The sequence below is a fragment of the Salmo salar genome, chromosome 19 (assembly GCF_965601325.2).
Source record: "Salmo salar chromosome 19, fSalSal1, whole genome shotgun sequence".
In the NCBI taxonomy this organism is placed as follows: domain Eukaryota; kingdom Metazoa; phylum Chordata; class Actinopteri; order Salmoniformes; family Salmonidae; genus Salmo; species Salmo salar.
Genome location: NC_138309.1, coordinates 6,829,099 through 6,848,856, shown reverse-complemented (window position 1 = coordinate 6,848,856; position 19,758 = coordinate 6,829,099). Strand labels below are relative to the sequence as shown.

At 42.7% G+C, this 19,758-nt stretch overlaps 1 protein-coding gene across 5 annotated transcripts in view; it reads left to right on the top strand.

The window, feature by feature from the left end:
- Positions 1–19,758, top strand: part of tdrd1 (tudor domain containing 1) — a 99,398-nt gene that overhangs the window by 39,454 nt on the left and 40,186 nt on the right. For all 5 annotated transcript variants that reach the window (XM_014157066.3, XM_014157068.3, XM_014157065.3 and 2 more), the window contains 3 exons: positions 7,477–7,584; positions 7,778–7,948; positions 8,247–8,510. In XM_014157066.3, coding sequence (XP_014012541.3) covers positions 7,477–7,584; positions 7,778–7,948; positions 8,247–8,510 — 543 coding nt within the window. The remainder of the gene's footprint in view (positions 1–7,476; positions 7,585–7,777; positions 7,949–8,246; positions 8,511–19,758) is intronic.

Here is a 19,758-nt window from a genome sequence, read left to right as displayed (position 1 = left end):
GGTCGTGGCTGGGTCTTCCAGCATGACAACGACCCGAAACACACAGCCAGGGCAACTAAGGAGTGGCTCCGTAAGAAGTATCTCAAGGTCCTGGAGTGGCCTAGCCAGCCTCCAGACCTGAACCCAATAGAAAATCTTTGGAGGGAGCTGAAAGTCCGTATTGCCCAGCGACAGCCCCGAAACCTGAAGGATCTGGAGAAGGTCTGTATGGAGGAGTGGGCCAAAATCCCTGCTGCAGTGTGTGCAAACCTGGTCAAGAACTACAGGAAATGTATGATCTCTGTAATTGCAAACAAAGGTTTCTATACCCAATATTAAGTTCTGCTTTTCTGATGTATCAAATACTTATGTAATGCAATAAAATGCAAATTAATTACTTAAAAATCATACAATGTGATTTTCTGGATTTTTGTTTTCGATTCCGTCTCTCACAGTTGAAGTGTACCTATGATAAAAATTACAGACCTCTACATGCTTTGTAAGTAGGAAAACATACAAAATCGCAAGTGTATCAAATACTTGTTCTCCCCACTGTACCTGCTGGAACGTGTGCTATGGGTGGGTGTTGTTATCGTGACCAGTGTGCTGAGGTAAGGCGAAGCTTTACCTAGCATAGACTTATAGATGACCTGGAGCCAGTGGGTCTGGCGATGAATATGTAGCGAGAGCCAGCGGACGAGAGCATACGTGTCGCGGTGGTGGGTAGTATATGGGGCATTGGTGACAAAACGGATGGCATTGTGGTAGACTGCATCCAGTTTGCCGAGTAGAGTGTTTGAAGCTATTTTGTAAATGACATCGCCGAAGTCGAAGATCGGTAGGATAGTCAGTTTTACGAGGGTATGTATGGCGGCGTGAGTGAAGGAGGCTTTTTTTGCGAAATAGGAAGCCGATTCTAGATTTAATTTTGGATTGGAGCAGCGAACGGTTGAAAAGTATGCATTTTGTTTTACTAGAGTTTAAGAGCAGTTGGAGGCCACGGAGGGAGTGTTGTATGGCATTGAAGATCGTTTGGAGGTTAGTTAACCTCTCTGGGACATGTGGGACGCTAGCGTCACTATTCAACAGCCAGTGAAATAGCAGGGCGGCAAATTCAAAACAACAAAAATCTCAAATCAAATTTCTCAAACATACAACTACTATATCCCATTTTAAAGATACACTTCTCGTTAATCCAACCACATTGTCTGATTTCAAAAAGGCTTTACGGCGAAAGCATAACATTAGATTGTTAGGACAGCGCCGAGACAAGAAAATCCACACAGCCATTTTCCAAGCAAGGAGAGGCGTCACAAAAACCAGAAATACAGCTAAAATTAATCATTAACCTTTGACGATCTTCATCAGATGACACTCCCAGGACTCAATGTTACACAATACATGTATGTTTTGTTCGATAAAGTTAATATTTATATCCAAAAAGCCCATTTTACATTGGCGCGTGATGTTCAGAAAATGTTTTTCCTCCCTAAACTTCCAGTGAATGAGCACATCAATTTACAAAATACTCATCATCAACATTGATAAAATTTACAACAGTTATTGAAAGAATTATAGATACACTTCTCCTTAATGCAACCGCTGTGTCAGATTTCAAAATAGCTTTACGGCGAAAGCACATTGTTCAATATTCTGAGTACAGAGCTCAGCCATCAAAGCAAGCTATACAGTTACCCGTCAAGTTCTGGAATCAACAAAACTCAGAAATAGTATTATAAATCTTCACTTACCTTTGCTGATCTTCGTCGGAATGCACTCCCAGGACTCCCACTTCCACAAGAAATGTTAGTTTTGTTCGATAAACTCCATATTTATGTCCAAATACCTCCGTTTTTGTTCTATTTCCAACGGCATAATGCGCGAGCACAAAACCCGAGACAAAATCAAAAAGTTCCATTACCGTTCGTAGAAACATGTCAAACAATGTTTACAATAAATCCTTAGGGTCTTTATCATAAATATTCGATAATATTCCAACCGGACAATAGCATATTCATTACAGAGGAAAAAGGAGTGGCGCGCCTGCGTGACGCGCAGTAAACAACTCATTTGCCTCAGGCAGTCCACTTGAGTCAGCACTTATTCTCTCCCCGGTAACAGTAGAAGCATGAAACAAAGTTCTAAAGACTGTTGACATCTAGTGGAAGCCTTAGGAAGTGCAAAATGACCCCACAGACACTGTAGTTTGGATAGGCAATCACCTGAAAAACTACAAACCATTTCATGGTTGGATTTTTTTCTCAGGTTTTTGCCTGCCATATGAGTTCTGTTATACACAGACATTCAAACAGTTTTAGAAACTTCAGTGTTTTCTATCCAAATCTACTAATAATATGCATATCCTACCTTCTGGGCCTGAGTAGCAGGCAGTTTAATTTGGGCACGTTATTCATCTGAATATCCGAATACTGCCCCCTTTCACCAAGAAGTTAAGTGTCCAAAGAAGGGCCAGAGGTATACAGAAAGGTGTCGTCTGCGTAGTCTGCGTAGAGGTGGATCAGAGAATCACCTGCAGCAAGAGCGACATGGTTTATATCTATCTATAATTCGGCCCGATAATTGAAACCTGTGCTACCCCCATGGAGACTGCCAGAGGTCCGGACAACAGGCCCTCCGATTTGACACACTGAACTCGATCTGAGAAGTAGTTGGTGAACCAGGAGTGGCAGTCATTTGAGAAACCAAGGCTATTGAGTCTGCCGATAAGAATACGGTGATTGACAGAGTCAAGCCTTGGTCAGGTCGATGAAGACGGCTGCACAGTATTGTCTTTTATCGATGGCGGTTATGATATCGTTTAGTACCTTGAGCGTGGTTTAGGTGCATCCGTGACCAGCTCGGAAACCGGATGCACAGCGGAGAAGGTACGGGGGAATTCGAAATGGTCAGTGATCTGTTTGTTAACTTGGCTTTCGAAGACTTTAGCAAGGCAGGGCAGGATGGGTATAGGTCTACAACAGTTTGGGTCTAGAGTGTCACCCCCTTTTGAAGAGGGGGATGACCGCGGCAGCTTTCCAATCCTTAGGGATCTCGGACGATACGAAAGAGAGGTTGAACAGACGGGAAATGGGGGTTGCAACAATAGCGGCGGATCATTTTGGAAAGAGAGGGTCCAGAATGTCTAGCCCAGCTGATTTGTACGGGTCCAGGTTTTGCAGCTCTTTCAGAACATCTGCTATTTGGATGAAGGAGAAGCTGGGGAGGCTTGGGCAAGTAGCTGCGGGGGGTGCGGAGCTGTTGGTTGGGGTAGCCAGGAGGAACGCATGGCCAGCCATAGAGATGCTTATTGAAATTCTCGATTACAGCTCAGCGTTCAACACCATAGTACCCTCAAAGCTCATCACTAAGCTAAGGATCCTGGGACTAAATACCTCCCTCTGCAACTGGATCCTGGACTTCCTGACGGGCTGCCCCTAGGTGGTGAGGGTACATAGCAGCACATCTGCCACGCTGATCCTCAACACTGGAGCTCTCCAGGGGTGCGTGCTCAGTCCCCTCCTGTACTCCCTGTTCACCCACAACTGCATGGCCAGGCACGACTCCAACACCATCATTAAGTTTGCAGACGACACAACAGTGGTAGGCCTGATCACCGACAACGACGAGACAGCCTATAGGGAGGAGGTCAGAGACCTGGCCGGGTGGTACCAGAATAACAACTTGTCCCTCAACGTGACCAAGACTAAGAAGATGATTGTGGACTACAGGAAAAGGAGGACCGAGCACACCCCCATTCTCATCGACGGGCCTATAGTGGAGCAGGTTGAGAGCTTCAAGTTCCTTGGTGTCCACATCAACAACAAACTAAAATGGTCCAAACACACCAAGACAGTCGTGAAGAGGGCACGACAAAGCCTATTCCCCCACAGGAAACTAAAAAGATTTGGCATGGGTCCTGAGATCCTCAAAAGGTTCTACAGCTGCAACATCGAGAGCATCCTGACTGGTTGCATCACTGCCTGGTGCGGCAATTGCTCGGCCTCCGAACGCAAGGCACTACAGAGGGTAGTGTGTACGGCCCAGTACATCACTGGGGCTAAGCTGCCTGCAATCCAGGACCTCTACACCAGGCGGTGTCAGAGGAAGGCCCTAAAAATTGTCAAAGACCCCAGCCACCCCAGTCATAGCCTGATCTCTCTACTACCGCATGGCAAGCGGTACCGTAGTGCCAAGTCTAGGACAAAAAGGCTTCTCAACAGTTTTTACCCCCAAGCCATAAGACTCCACAGACTCTCAAATGGCTGCCCGGACTATTTGCATTATGTAGCCTCACTACTGTTGTAGCCTCGCTACTGTAAATAGCCTGTCTTTTTTTACTGTTTTTATTTCTTTACCTACCTTTTGTTCACCTAATACCTTTTTTGCACTATTGGTTAGAACCTGTAATTAAGCATTTCACTGTAAGGTCTACACATGTTGTATTGTGGGCGCCTGTGACAAACTTTGATTTGGGTTCCTTGATAATTTGTGTGAGATTGTGTGCATCTAGCTTAGATTGTAGGACTGCCGGGGTGTTCAGCATATCCCAGTTTAGGTCACCTAACAGAACGAACTCTGGAGATAGATGGGGGGCAATCAATTCACATATAGTGTCCAGGGCACAGCTGGGAGCTGAGGGGCGTCTATAACAGGTGGCAACAGTGAGAGACTTGTTTCTGGGGAGATTCATTTTTAAAATTAGAAGCTCGAACTGTTTGGGCATAGACCTGGAAAGTATGACAGATCTTTGCAGGCTATCTCTGGAGTAGATTGCAACTCCTCCCCCTTTGGCAGTTCTATCTTGATGGAAAATGTTGTAGTTGGGTATGGAAATCTCAGAATTTTTGGTGGCCTTCCTAAGCCAGGATTCAGACACGGCAAGGACATCAGGGTTGGCAAAGTGTGCTAAAGCAGTGAGTAAAATAAACTTAGGGAGGAGGCTTCTGATTTTAACATGCATGAAACCAAGGTTTTTTCGGTTACAGAAGTCAACAAATGAGACTGCCTGGGTTAACCTCCACATCACCCGAGGAATAGAGGAGGAGTAGGATGAGGGTATGGCTAAAGACTATCAAAACTGGTCGTTTTGTGCGTTGGGGACATAATAAAAGGAGCAGATTTCTGGGCGTGGTAGAATAGATTCAGGGCATAATGTACAGACAGGTATGGTTGGGTGCGGGTACAGTGGAGGAAAACCCAGGCACTGAGTGATAAGAGGCTGCATCTCTGGAAGCGCTAGTTATGCTGGGTGACGTCACCGCATGTGTGGGAGGTAGGACAAAGGAGGCATCTGAGGCATGTTGAGTGGGACTAGGGGCTCCGCAGTAAACTAAAACAATGATAACTATCCTAAACAACGTTATACAAGGCATATTGACATTTGAGAGCCATAAAGCGAGGCATAAAGCAATCACAGGTGTTGATTCGGAGAGCTAGCTAAGACAACAGCTGGTAAGACAATTGGTAAGACAACAAGTAGTTTAGGTTTTAGTCAATGATTTGTGCCAAATACAATGCTTTTTTTTTTAAATACACTGCTCAACAAAATAAAGGGAACACTTAAACAACACAATGTAACTCCAAGTCAATCACACTTCTGTGAAATCAAGGAAGCAACACTGATTGACAATACATTTCACATGCTGTTGTGCAAATGGAATAGACAACAGGTGGAAATTATAGGCAATTAGCAAGACACCCCCAATAAAGGAGTGGTTCTGCAGGTGGGGACCACAGACCACTTCTCAGTTCCTATGGTTCCTGGCAGATGTTTTGGTCACTTTTGAATGCTGGCGGTGCTTTCACTCTAGTGGTAGCATGAGACGGAGTCTACAACCCACACAAGTGGCTCAGGTAGTGCAGCTCATCCAGGATTGCACATCAATGCGAGCTGTGGCAAGGTTTGCTGTGTCTGTCAGCGTAGTGTCCAGAGCATGGAGGCGCTACCAGGAGACAGGCCAGTACATCAGGAGACGTGGAGGAGGCCGTAGGAGGGCAACAACCCAGCAGCAGGACCGCTACCTCCGCCTTTGTGCAAGGAGGAGCAGGAGGAGCACTGCCAGAGCCCTGCAAAATGACCTCCAGCAGGCCACAAATGTGCATGTGTCAGCTCAAACGGTCAGAAACAGACTCCATGAGGGTGGTATGAGGGCCCGACGTCCACAGGTGGGGGTTGTGCTTACAGCCCAACACCGTGCAGGACGTTTGGCATTTGCCAGAGAACACCAAGATTGGCAAATTCGCCACTGGCGCCCTGTGCTCTTCACAGATGAAAGCAGGTTCACACTGAGCACATGTGACAGACGTGACAGAGTCTGGAGACGCCGTGGAGAACGTTCTGCTGCCTGCAACATCCTCCAGCATGACCGGTTTGGCGGTGGGTCAGTCATGGTGTGGGGTGGCATTTCTTTGGGGGGCCGCACAGCCCTCCATGTGCTCGCCAGAGATTGTTCTTTAAGTACACACGGACCCTTCAAACTGTTTGGAATACAGAAATATTGTTTAAACAAATAATGCCACAAGACCTAGAATTGTAATGTGTATCCCTCAAAAAAAGGTTCGCTGTTAGAACTTTTCTTTTAATGAATTTAAGCAAAATTCCCCATATTCCAGGGCTTAACTTCCCATAGAAAATATCTGCCAAGTTTCTGTAAAGCTAGCCACAATATTGAACTTTTGCGGTTAGCCTTCAAAATAAAACTTTATCGAACAAAACATACATGTATTGTGTAACATAATGTCCTAGGAGTGTCATCTGATGTAGATCGTCAAAGGTTAGAGCTTCATTTAGCTGTGTTTTGGGTTTTATTGACACATGTCCTTGCTTGGAAAATGGCTGTGATTATTTGTCTCTGTACTCTCCTAACATAATCTAATGTTTTGCTTTCGCTGTAAAGCCTTTTTGAAATCGGACAATGTGGTTACATCAAGGAGAAGTGCATCTTTAAAATGGTGTAAAATAGTTGTATGTTTGAGAAAGTTGAATTATGACATTTTGTTGTTTTTGAATTTGCCGCCCTGATATTTCACTGGCTGTGTCCCACGTAGCCCATAGAAGTGAATGGATTTCGCCTTTTGAGTTGTCTCGCTGAAATTGTCTTACTCTTTCAAATGACTGCTCGACTTCTTGACTGCTCGAGCCACACAGCAGACATTGTGGGCTAGGTTTGGAATGCTGTGTTGCACGTGTAGTGCAACATTTTACGTGGCGTCATTACATCATGTACCTTCGTCATATAGGTATGCACGGGAGCTTTTACATCGGTTTTTAAAATCGCCGTTAAACTAGACATCGGGCCGACACCGATTTTGGCATTTTTAGCTATTATCGTCCGATTCCGATATAATGTGCGTCCCTATTTGCAACCCTAGGAGGTACTGATAAAAAAAAACGTTTAAAATGTTTTGCTTGAATGTGCCCTAGTGAATTGAATGTAACTCTGTGGAGGTGATTTAGTCTCTTGCATCATTGGTGCTGACTGTTGTATGTCTGTGCAGGTGTGATCCAGGATCTGCATCTGAAACTGAGGGACCACTGCTCTCAGGTCCCAGCCAGCCAAAACTTCAGACCTGCCCCTGGCACAGTGTGCTGCTCCCTATTCTATGGTAAGGACACTCTCTCTCTAATTCTGTGTCAGGCTAGAATACTCACATTCACTCAGGGCACATACACGGTCAGAAAAAGGACACATGATGAACTCTCTCCTTTGATCCTTAATCTTGACCTGGTTGAGGAGCTTTGCCAGCCAATGATCTCATCGCGGTTGATAGTGATCTCTCTCTGTGTGTACCTTCCCAGAGGACAACCAGTGGTACAGGGCCAAAGTGCTGGCCTACTCCTCTGAAGAGAAGGTGTGTGTAGGCTACATTGACTTTGGCAACTCAGAGGAGGTTGAGCTGAGTCGCCTGCGTTCCATCAGCTCTGAACTCCTGGCCCTGCCAATGCAGGCCATCCCTTGTGCCCTGGCAGGTATGACCTATTACGTGTTCAAGTCAATGTATTGATTCATCTGGAATTTCTGCTTTTCTGGCAATGTCTATTCATGTGTCATTCCATTTGTCCAAGGTGTCAATAACAAAGTTATAGCAATAAAGAAATGTATTGCCATTTCATGCCGTTTGATTCCTTTTCGTCTCAAACTCAAAGGAATCTCTAGTGCATTAAATTGTGTTTTAGGGATAGTGGTGGTGTTAACCTGATCACTTATAAACTCATCAAATAAAAATGATTGCTTGTTACACACACAATCCCACCCCTCCCCTTATAGGAGTGCGTCCCACAGCAGAGGCCTGGTCAGAGGAGACTGTGCTGATGCTCAGGCGGATGGTGTGCAACCGATTCCTGCGGGTAGAGATCCTGGGCGAGCGGGAGGGTATGGCGCTGGTGGCCATGATCGACGAGGCCAGCGACCCCCAGGGCAATGTGGCTGAGATGCTGGTCGCCACTGGTTATGCCTTGCCTTCCAACCATCAGGACGAAGAGCCCACCACCAAGGGGCAGGCTGAAGGAGCCTGGACAGAATCATCTCATGGTAACTATAAGTCAGACCTGCCAACCTGTACGGCAGTGTTTCTGCTGTACTCATTCAGTATTAAAGTCATCAATATGGTGCTAACTAGTAACAAGATCATGTTAAGAGTTTGTGATCTAGCAGCTAATGATTAAACCAATGGGGTAAATGCATGGGCAACCTCATGTTTGAGCCTTCTTTATTTAACCACAAAATATTTCACCCTCTTCATGATTGAATTTCAATTAACTGAATGAAGTCACGTGTACAATTATCAACTTTATTGTCCGTTCATCCATTGATATCATTTATTTAGTGAGGAGAAAGAGACACATTAGCACCAGGGTACAAACGCCCAATGGTGAATTTGATATTTTATTAGGATCCCCATTAGCTGTCGCGAAAGATTTATCTAGTTTTCCTGAGTTCCACATGGAACATGACATAATACAGAACATTAATAGACTAGAACAGCTCAAGGACAGAACTACATCAATTTAAAAAAGGCACACGTAGCCTCCATATTAATACATGCACACAATCTATCTAGGTCAAATAGGGGAAAGGCGTTGTGCCGCGAGGTGTTGCTTTATCTGATTTTTGAAACCAGGTTTGCTGTTTGAGTGAAATGGAAGGACGTTCCATGCAATAAGGGCTCTATATAATACTGTACGTTTTCTTGAATTTGTTCTGGATTTGGGGACTGTGGAAAGACCCCTGGTGGCATGTCTGGTGGAATAAGTGTGTGTGTCAGAGCTGTGTTTCAGTTGACTATGCAAACAATTTGGGATTTTCAACACATTAATGTTTCTTATAGAAAGAAGTGATGCAGTCAGTCTCTCCTCAACTCTTAGCCAAGAGAGACTGGCATGCATAGTATTTATATTAACCCTCTGATTACAATGGAAAGCAAGACATGCCACTCTGTTCTAGGCCAGCTGCAGCTTAACTAGGGCTTTAGTTGCAGCACTCGACCACATGACTAGACAATAATCAAAATGAGACAGAACTAGAGCCTGTACGACTTTCTTTTTGGAGTGTGGTGTCAAAAAAGCACAGCATCTCTTTATTACGGACCGACCTCTCTCCCCATCATTTGAACCATTGAATCTATATGTTTTGACCATGACAGTTTACAATCTAAGGTAATGCCAAGTAATTTAGTCTCCTCAACTTGTTCAACAGCCACAGCATTCTTACCAGATTCAGCTGAGGTCAAGAACTTAAGAACTTAAGAAATGATTTGTATTGGCCCCTAAAAGTGGTAGTAGTAGCCCATTGGGCACACCATGTAATTTCAACATGGACAATTGGGTAATATTTGGTTGTGACGTTGATCATTGAGATTACAACCCACTAAAAAAGACAACAATAAGTTTGTTGAATTTCCAATGTGTCATCACTATGCTTTCAACCATCTAAAAGCACAACCAAATCCCAATGGAAAAACGATGTCTGGTTTAGTTGTCGCCTAAATGTGTTATTAATCATTCAACTATTTAAATGCGTAACAAAGTTAAAATGGTGAAACAGACCCCAACTCCGCCATGGCTCGTTGGTCAAAGCCTATGGGGAAATACTTTTTTTTTTTTTTTTAGGGGTTTTGGATAAATGCTGAAAATAAGGACTGTGGTAAACACAGGCCTCTCATACAGTGCATTTGGAAAGTATTCAGACCCCTTGACTTTTTCCACATTCTGTTACGTTTACAGCCTTATTCCAAATTGTATTAAATTGTTAGTTTTCCTCATCAATCGACACACACTACCCCATAATTTTAAAGCAAAAACAGATTTTAATAGAAGTCAGCAAATGTATAAAAAAAATTACTGAAATATTCCATTTCAAATAAAATTGTATTTGTCACTAGCGCCGAATACAACAGGTGAAATCATTACTTACAAGCCCTTAACCAACAATGAAGTTCAAGATATAGAGTTAAGAAAATATTTACAAAATCAACTAAGTATAAAATAAAAAGTAACACGCAATAACGAGGCTCTATACAGGGATTACCGTTAGAGTGAATGTGTGGGGGGTACAGGTTAGTTGAGGTAATTTGTACATGTAGGTAGGAGTAAAGTGACTATGCATAGATAATAAACAGCGAGTAGCAGCAGTACAGGTGATCTAGAGTTTTTATTTATTTATGTTTTCTCTCTCTCTGGTTGCAGATGTGACATGTTTGTAGAAATTAGGTAAAACGAATTTAAGTTTCCCTGCATTAAAGTCCCCGGGCACTAGGAGCGCAGCTTCTGGATGAGCATATTCTTGTTTGCGTATAGCCTTATACAGTTCATTGAGTGCGGTCTTATTGTCAGCATAGATGAGAACTTTCTTGGTAAATGGTGTGGTCTACAGCTTATCATGAGCTACTCTACCTTATATTAAATACTTCTTTAATATTAGACATTGCGCTCCAGCTGTCATTGACACAAGCCACGCCCCTTGTCTTTACAGACGTAGCTGCTCTGTCCTGCCGATGCACGGAAAACCCAGCATGCTCTATATTACCTGCGTCTTCTTTCAACCACAACTCTGAAACATAAGATATTAGTTTTTAATGTCCCTTTGATAGGATAGTCTTAATCGTAGATTGTCAAGTTTATTTTCCAATGATTGCACGTTAGCCAATAGTACTCATGTTGGTTTACACACTCGCCTCCGAATTCTCACAAAGCACCCCGACCTACGCCCCCGTTTTCTCCTTTACTTCTCGCGAATGACAGGGATTTGGGCCTTGTCTTGTGAAAGCGCTATATCCTAAGCGTTGGACTCATTAAAGAACAAATCTTTGTCCAGTTCAAGGTGGGTAATTGCTGTTCTGCTGTCCAGAAGCTCTTTTCGGCCATAATAGACGGTAGCAGCAACATCATGTACAAAATAAGTTAAACAATGCGAAAAACAAACAAAATAGCACATTTTGTTAGGAGCCCGTAAAAAGGCAGCCACCCTTCCGGCGCCGTTCTTCCCCACATTTACATAAGTGTTCAGACCATTAACCCTGTTTCTCCCATTCTTCTCTGCAGATCCTCTCAAGCGCTGTCAGATTGGATGGGGAACATCGCTGCACAGCTTTTTTCAGGTCTCTCCAGAGATGTTCGATCGGGTTCAAGTCAGGGATATGGCTGAGCCACTCAAGGACATTCAGAGACTTGTCCCGAAGCCACTCCTGCCTTGTCTTGGCTGTGTGCTTTGGTTCTTTGTCCTGTTGGAAGGTGAACCTTCACCCCAGTCTGATGTCCTGAGTGTTCTGGAGCAGGTTTTCATTAAGGATATCTCTGTACTTTGCTCCGTTCATCTTCCCCTCGATCTTGACTAGTCTCCCAGTCCCTGCTGCTGAATAACATCCCTACAGCATGATGCTGCCACCACCGTAGGGATGGGGCCAAGTTTTCTCCAGACGTGACACTTGGCATTCCGGCCAAAGAGTTAAATCTTGGTTTCATCAGACCAGAGAATCTTGTTTCTCATGGTCCGAGAGTCCTTTAGGTGCCTTTTGGCAAACTCCAACTGGGCTGTCGTGCCTTTTACTGAGGAGTGGCTTCCGTCTGGCCACTCTACAATAACACGCATGATTGGTGGAGTGCTGCAGAGATTGTTGTCCTTCTGGAAGGTTCTTCCATCCCTAACGAAGTTCCTTCTACCCTGATCGCTCAGTTTGGCCAGGTGGCCAGCTCTAGGAAGAGTCTTGGTGGTGGTTCCAAACTTCTTCCATTTAAGATTGATGGAGGCCACTGTGTTCTTGGGGACCTTCAAAACTGCAGACATTTTGTACCCTTCCCCCTGTGCCTTGACACAATCCAGTCTCGGAGCTCTACGGACAATTCCTTCGACCTCGTGGCTTGGTTTTTGCTCTGACGTGCACTGTCAACTGTACGACCTTTATATAGAGATGTGCGTCTTTCCAAATCATGTCCAGTCAATTCACTTCACCATAGGTGGACTCTAATTATTATAATTTTTTTAAACATATCAAGGAAACAGGATGCACCTGAGCTCAATTTCTTGTCCATGTTGACTCCTATGCTTCCCAACAGCGGGTCTCTGACAACACTAAACAGCAACCACTCGGTTTGTTATTTTAACTAAAACAACCAGGTTTTAGTTTGTTTTTAACAGGTAGGGCCGCCGGAATCCTGCTTAACTGACAGGTTAAAGACTGCTTTAACCTCTTACATCTAGACGTTCCGCTAGCTGCTCCAATATCCAATGATAGGCGTGGCGCGAATTACAAATTCCTCAAAAATATAAAAACTGAAATTTTTCAAACATATGACTATTTCACAGCATTTTAAAGACAAGACTCTCCTTTATCTAACCACACTGTCCGATTTCAAAAAGGCTTTACAGCGAAAGCAAAACATTAGATTATGTCAGCAGAGTACCAAGCCAGAAATAATCAGACACCCATTTTTCAAGCTAGCATATAATGTCACAAAAACCCAGAAGACAGCTAAATGCAGCACTAACCTTTGATCTTCATCAGATGACACACCTAGGACATTATGTTATACAATACATGCATGTTTTGTTCAATCAAGTTCATATTTATATAGAAAAACATCTTTTTACATTAGCATGTGACGTTCAGAACTAGCATACCCCCCGCAAACTTCCGGAGGAATTTGCTAACAATTTACTAAATTACTCACGATAAACGTTCACAAAAAGCATAACAATTATTTTAAGAATTATAGATACAGAACTCCTCTATGCACTCGATATGTCCGATTTTAAAATAGCTTTTTGGTGAAAGCACATTTTGCAATATTCTAAGTACATAGCCCAGGCATCACGGCCTAGCTATTTAGACACCCGGCAAGTTTAGCACTCACCAATATCAGATTTACTATTATAAAAGTTTGATTACCTTTTGTTGTCTTCGTCAGAATGCACTCCCAGGACTGCCACTTCAATAACAAATGTTGGGTTGGTCCAAAATAATCCATCGTTATATCCGAATAGCGACGTTTTGTTTGTGCGTCCCAGACACTATCCGAATGGTAAAGAAGGGTCGTGCGCATGGCGCAATTCGTGACAAAAAAATTCTAAATATTCCATTACCGTACTTCGAAGCATGTCAACCGCTGTTTAAAATCAATTTTTATGCCATTGTTCTCGTAGAAAAGCGATAATATTCCGACCGGGAATCTCCTTTTCGGCAAACAGAGGAAAAAATCACAAAGACGGGGGCGGCCAGGTCACGCGCCTAAGCCCACAGTCCCTTGATCGGCCACTTGAGAAAGGCGATAATGTGTTTCAGCCTGGGGCTGGGAGGACGACATTCTGTTTTTTCCCGGGCTCTGAGCGCCTATGGACGACGTAGGAAGTGTCACGTTAGAGCAGAGATCCTTTGTAAAAGATAGAGATGGCAAAGAAGTTCCAGAAATGGTCAGACAGGCCACTTCCTGTAAAGGAATCTCTCAGGTTTTGACCTGCCATTTGAGTTCTGTTATACACACAGACACCATTCAAACAGTTTTAGAAACTTTAGGGTGTTTTCTATCCATATATAATAAGTATATGCATATTCTAGTTACTGGGTAGGATTAGTAACCAGATTAAATCGGGTACGTTTTTTATCCAGCCGTGAAAATACTGCCCCCTAGCCATAAGAGGTTAAAGAGACGCGAACCTAGCTAAACCTCTAACATTAGCCATGAAGCTAACAAAGTTAGTCCCAGATGAGTTTTCCAATGTTGCCCTCTTTGTATGTAGAGGTAAATGAACGGTTCCAGCGCTGTAGGAGTTGTATGTACTATGGTTTGTTTCGGGACAATTTGGATCACTCATAGTTCCAATGTGGCAATTGTTGGCTTGCCAAGGATTATAGGCATGTGGTGGCTTCCTTGATCGCACAGGTCGACAGCCGACGTAAGAATCTGGGGGAAACGCAGAGTGGAATGTTGACCTTTTCTGAGCCGGTGGCTGGACAGTGTTCACATGATGCATCGCTGTTGTGTGTCGACTGGCCGGTGTTGCTCGTTCGCCAGGGGAGCTACTCCTTCCCCTACGATTTTGAAGTCGATGTCGGCAACCTTTTGTCCCTGCTCATGATCGAGCGGGTCATCTCCATCTGTCTGAGGCCTGCAACATCCTGTGAAGCATGGGAGTGGGAGGATTTCTTCCTTTGTCTCGCCAGCTGTGATTTTGGGACGTTCCTGGTGCAAAAACAGAGGCGGTGTGCCCAAGTAGAAGTCCACTGTGTGCAGCTCACCTGGCATGAACATAAATAACATTAGAATGTCTACTTCTGCTAAGCTTCGCAGTAAAGCAATGAAAACTAGCAAGCATCCCAGAAAAGTGCACCAACTAGCCCATGATAACATATGTTAAAAAAACAAGGTTCATGAAATACATAACTTGCTAGTAACAGATGGCATATTCTTACTATCTCTGAAACTCACTTAGACATTACCTTTGACAAGGTTATAACATTTACAGGAAAGATAAAGGCCAGTGGTGGTGTTGCTGTTTATATTCAGAACCACATTCCTGTAAGGATTAGAGAGGATCTCATGTTAAATACTGTTGAAGTAATATGGCTACAGGTTCATCTGCCTCACCTAAAGCCCATTCTGGTGGGAAGCTGCTATAGACCACCAAGTGCTAACAGTCAGTGTCTGGATAATGTTAAATACTGTTGAAGTAATATGTCTACAGGTCCATCTGCCTCACCTAAAGCCCATTCTTGTGGGAAGCTGCTATAGACCACCAAGTGCTAACAGTCAGTGTCTGGATAATGTTAATTACTGTTGAAGTAATATGTCTACAGGTCCATCTGCCTCACCTAAAGCCCATTCTTGTGGGAAGCTGCTATAGACCACAAAGTGCTAACAGTCAGTGTCTGGATAATGTGTGAAATGCTTGATAATGTATGTGATATAAACAGAGGTATATTTTCTGGGTGATATAAATATTAACTGTCTTTCATGAAGCTACCCACTCATGAAAAAGCTTCAAACTGTAACCAGTGCTTGCAACCTGGTTCAGGTGATCAGTCAACCTACCATGGTCAAAACCTATTGATACAACAGTAGCTAAGATGCGGCGTCTGTCCGTAAATAAGTGCTGCTTTACCGTCATAACAGCACTATCAACAAGGCAGGTCCTACAGGCCCTTATTTTGTTGCACCTGGGCTACTGTTTAGATGTGTGGTCAGGTGCCACAAAGGGGACTTAGAAAAATTGCAATATGCTCAGAACAGGGCAGCACTGCTGGCCCTTGGATGTACACAGAGCGCTAACATTATAATAATATTATATAATATGCATGTCAATCTCTCTCCTGGCTCAGTGGAAGAGAGATTGACTTCATCACTACTTGTATTTGTGAGAGGTATTCACATGTTGAAAGCACAGAGCTATCTGTTTAAAATATTGGCACACAGCGCAGATACCCATGCAAACCCCACAAATGCCACCAGAGGTCTCTTCACAGTCCCCAACTCCAGAACAGACTATGGGAGGCGCACAGTACTACATAGAGCCATGTCTACATGGAACTTTATTCCATATCAGGTAACTGATGCAAGCGGTAAAATCCGATTTTAAAAACAGATATAAATGCACCTTATGGAACAGCAGGGACTATGAAGCAACACAAACATAGGCACAGACACATACATACACACACGATGACATACTATACACACGTACACATGGATTTTGTGTTGTAGATATGTGGTAGTGGAGTATGGGCTTGAGGGCACACACTTAGTGTTGTGAGTTTTGTAATGAATGTATTGTAATATTTTTTTAAATGTTGTAACTGCCTTCATTTTGCCTTGGCAGCAGCTAATTGGGGATCCATAATAAATACACTTTCTCAGTCTCATAGCAAAGAGTCTGAATACTTATGCAACTAAGGTATTTCTGTTTTAAATGTTAATACATTTGCAAAATATCTTAACCTGTTTTCGCTTTGTCAATATGGGGTATTGTGTGTAGATGAGGGAAAATATTTTATTTAATGCATTTTAGAATAAGTAACTTAACAAAATGGGAAGTGGTCTGAATACTTGCCGAATGCACTGTATGTACGTACGGGCACTTTGGGATGAGATTGTCGATGCATTTCTTAAGGAAGCCACTGACTGATGTGGTAAACTCCTCAATGCCATCAAATAAATCCCGGAACATATTCTGGTCTGTGATAGGAAAAGAGTCCTATAGCTTAGCATTTGCTTCATTGGGCCTCTACCGCATTGTGAGTCACTGGTACTTCCTGTTTTTGCTTGTAAGCAGAAATCAGGAGGATAGAGTTATGGTTAGATTTGCCAAATGGAGGGTTAACCTCTTGACGGTCGCCTAGGATAGGGGGCGCTACAGCGATTTTAGAAAAAAAATTGTGCCCATTTTAAACGGCCTCCTACTCAAACGCAGAAGCTAGGATATGCATATAATTAATACTTGTGGATAGAAAACACCCTAAAGTTTCTAAAACTGTTTGAATGGTGTCTGTGAGTATAACAGAACTCATGGCAGTCAAAACCCCGAGACAGATCGTAACAGGATGTGGAATTCTGAATTGCGGACTCAACTTCATCACTTTCCCTATAAAATCACACTGTGAGCTATGGTTCATTGAGCACTTCCTATTGCTTCCACTAGATGTCCCCAGTCTTTACAAAGTGGTTTGAGCCTTCTACTGTGAACTGACAGAATGAGTCTGTGGAAAGTGGTCACATGGAGAGGGCCATCACCATTATGACGCCAGCGCCCCTGGCTACCCTCCCCTTTCGAAACGTTTTGAAAGACAATGCAATCGTCCCCGTTGAATGTTATTGGAGCTCTGGTTGAAAAAGGCCCTAAAGATTTGTTATACAACGTTTGACATGTTTGAACGAACTTAATTTTTTTTTTTTTAATCCATTTTGGTAAGAGAGGAGTCCCGCGCACGACGGTACTTTTGGTGCAGCCTTCAGAACGCGCTAACAAGAAGACATAAAGGATTAACTTTTTCGAACGAAAGTACATTTGTTGTGGACCTGGGATTCCTGGAAGTGCCTTCTGATGAAGATAATCAAAGGTAAGCGATTATTGACAATAGTATACAAGACTAGATTTGATATGCGATTGTTCCAAGATGGCGCTGACCTGTATTGCTAGCCTATTTTCTGAGTATCGCATCCCCTTTTATCGCTAAGTGTGATTACCCAGTAAAGTTATTTTTAAATCTGGCATTGCAGGTGCTTTCAAGAGATATTCATCTATAAATCTTAGAATGACAATATTACATTTGAAAAATGTTTTCGAATAGTAATTTTGTAAATTGTAGCGCTGTTTCACCGGATGCATTTGAGGGAAAATAGTCAACGTCACGCGCCGATGTAAAATGCTGTTTTTATATATAAATATGAACTTTATTGAACAAAAGAATGCATGTATTGTGTAACATGATGTCCTAGGAGTGTCATCTGATGACGATTGTAAAAGGTTAGTGCTGCATTTAGCTGTTTTTTGGTTATTTGTGATGCATGTGGTTGGTCGGAAAATGGCTATGTGGCTACTTTTACGATATACTCTAACATAATCTAATGTTTTGCTTTTGCTGTAAAGCCTTTTTGAAATCGGACAACGTGGTTCGATTCAGGAGAGGTATATCTATAAAACAATATAAAATAGTCCTATATTTGAAAAAAAAATTGATATCAAATTTTGTTATGCAAATGGTGATAGGATTTTTCGCTGGATGTGCGGGATGTGTGGAATATCTATATATAGTAACCATCAAAAGTTTGGGCACACCTACTCATTCAAGGGTTTTACTTTATATTTACTATTTTCATTGTTGAATAATAGGTACAAAATAAAACTATGAAATAACATATGGAATCATGTAGTAAACAAAAAGGTGTTAAACAAATCAAAATATATTTGAGGTTCTTCAAAGTAGCCACCCTTTACCTTGATGACAGCTTTGCACATTCTTGGCATTCTCTTTTGAGTTCACTGTGTTTTCAATTAGGTTTCTATGGAAACCTAGATTTTTGTGGCACTTGGTTGCAGTTCCTATTGCTTCCACTAGATGTAAACAGTCTGTAGAAATTGGTTGGTGTTTTTCTTTAGAGAAATGAAGAAGTACGGCTTTTCAGAACAAGGGTCCAGCCTAGTGTACTTTTTTTTTTTGGAGGCGCGCGACCTGAACTCGCTCCACATTCATTTTAGCCGCAATTGAACACAGTGTATTCCGTCTTAAATTATATAGATTATTTACGTTTTAAAATACCTAAAGTTGGATTAGGAAAGTTGTTTGAAATATTTGGACCAAGATTACAGGAAACTTATTAGATAAATGGTAGTCATGTTGGGCGAGTTGGAACCGGTGTTTTTCTCAATTAAACGCGCCAAATAAATGGACATTTTGGAGATATAACGACGGAATTAATCGAACAAAAGGACCATTTGTGATGTTTATGGGACATCTTGGAATGCCAACAGAAGAAGCTCTTCAAAGGTAAGGCATGAATTATATCGTTATTTCTGAGTTTTGTGTCGCGCCTGGCGGGTTGAAATATGATTGTCATGTGTTTGTTTGATGGGGTGCTGTCCTCAGATAATCGCATGGTTTGCTTTCGCCGTAAAGCCTTTTTGAAATCTGACACGGTGGCTAGATTAACAAGAAGTTAAGCTTTAATTTGGTGTATTGCACTTGTGATTTGTATGAAAGTTAAATATTTCAAATAATACTTTTTTGGGAATTTCGTGCTCTGCAATTTCACCGGATGTTGTCGAAACGTTCCGCTAGTGGAACCCCCAGCCGGAACAGGTTAAGGGAATTGGCATTTTATTAATCAAATTGATGGAACTGGAAAAAGTATTCACCAACTTATACAGTTGGGTTTCACTGGCTTCGCTGCTGAAACCCCAATAATATGAACAATTTCTAAAGTTGTGCTTGGCTTTCAGCAAGCACACCTGATAATACGCAAGAGTGCTAGAGTGGTCTTGCTTTCAGCAAGCACACTTACCATTATAGAAGGTACAATAAAAATCCACACTGGTGTGTAGATCAACACCAGTATATAGTAAAATACTATATACTGCCCATCCCAAGATCTAGGTTTCAGGAAATGGCAGTAACGGGTGTTTTGAAAAATGCTAAACACTCGAACTTGAACATAGGCCTACATCAGCATCACCTCAGAATAACCTAAGGAGAACCCTGATTGTACGTTGAAACGTGTATATTTCTCGTTGTGCCCATAAGTCTATAGCCTACAATTCCTACATTTACATTTGATTATTCATTTAGCAGACGCTT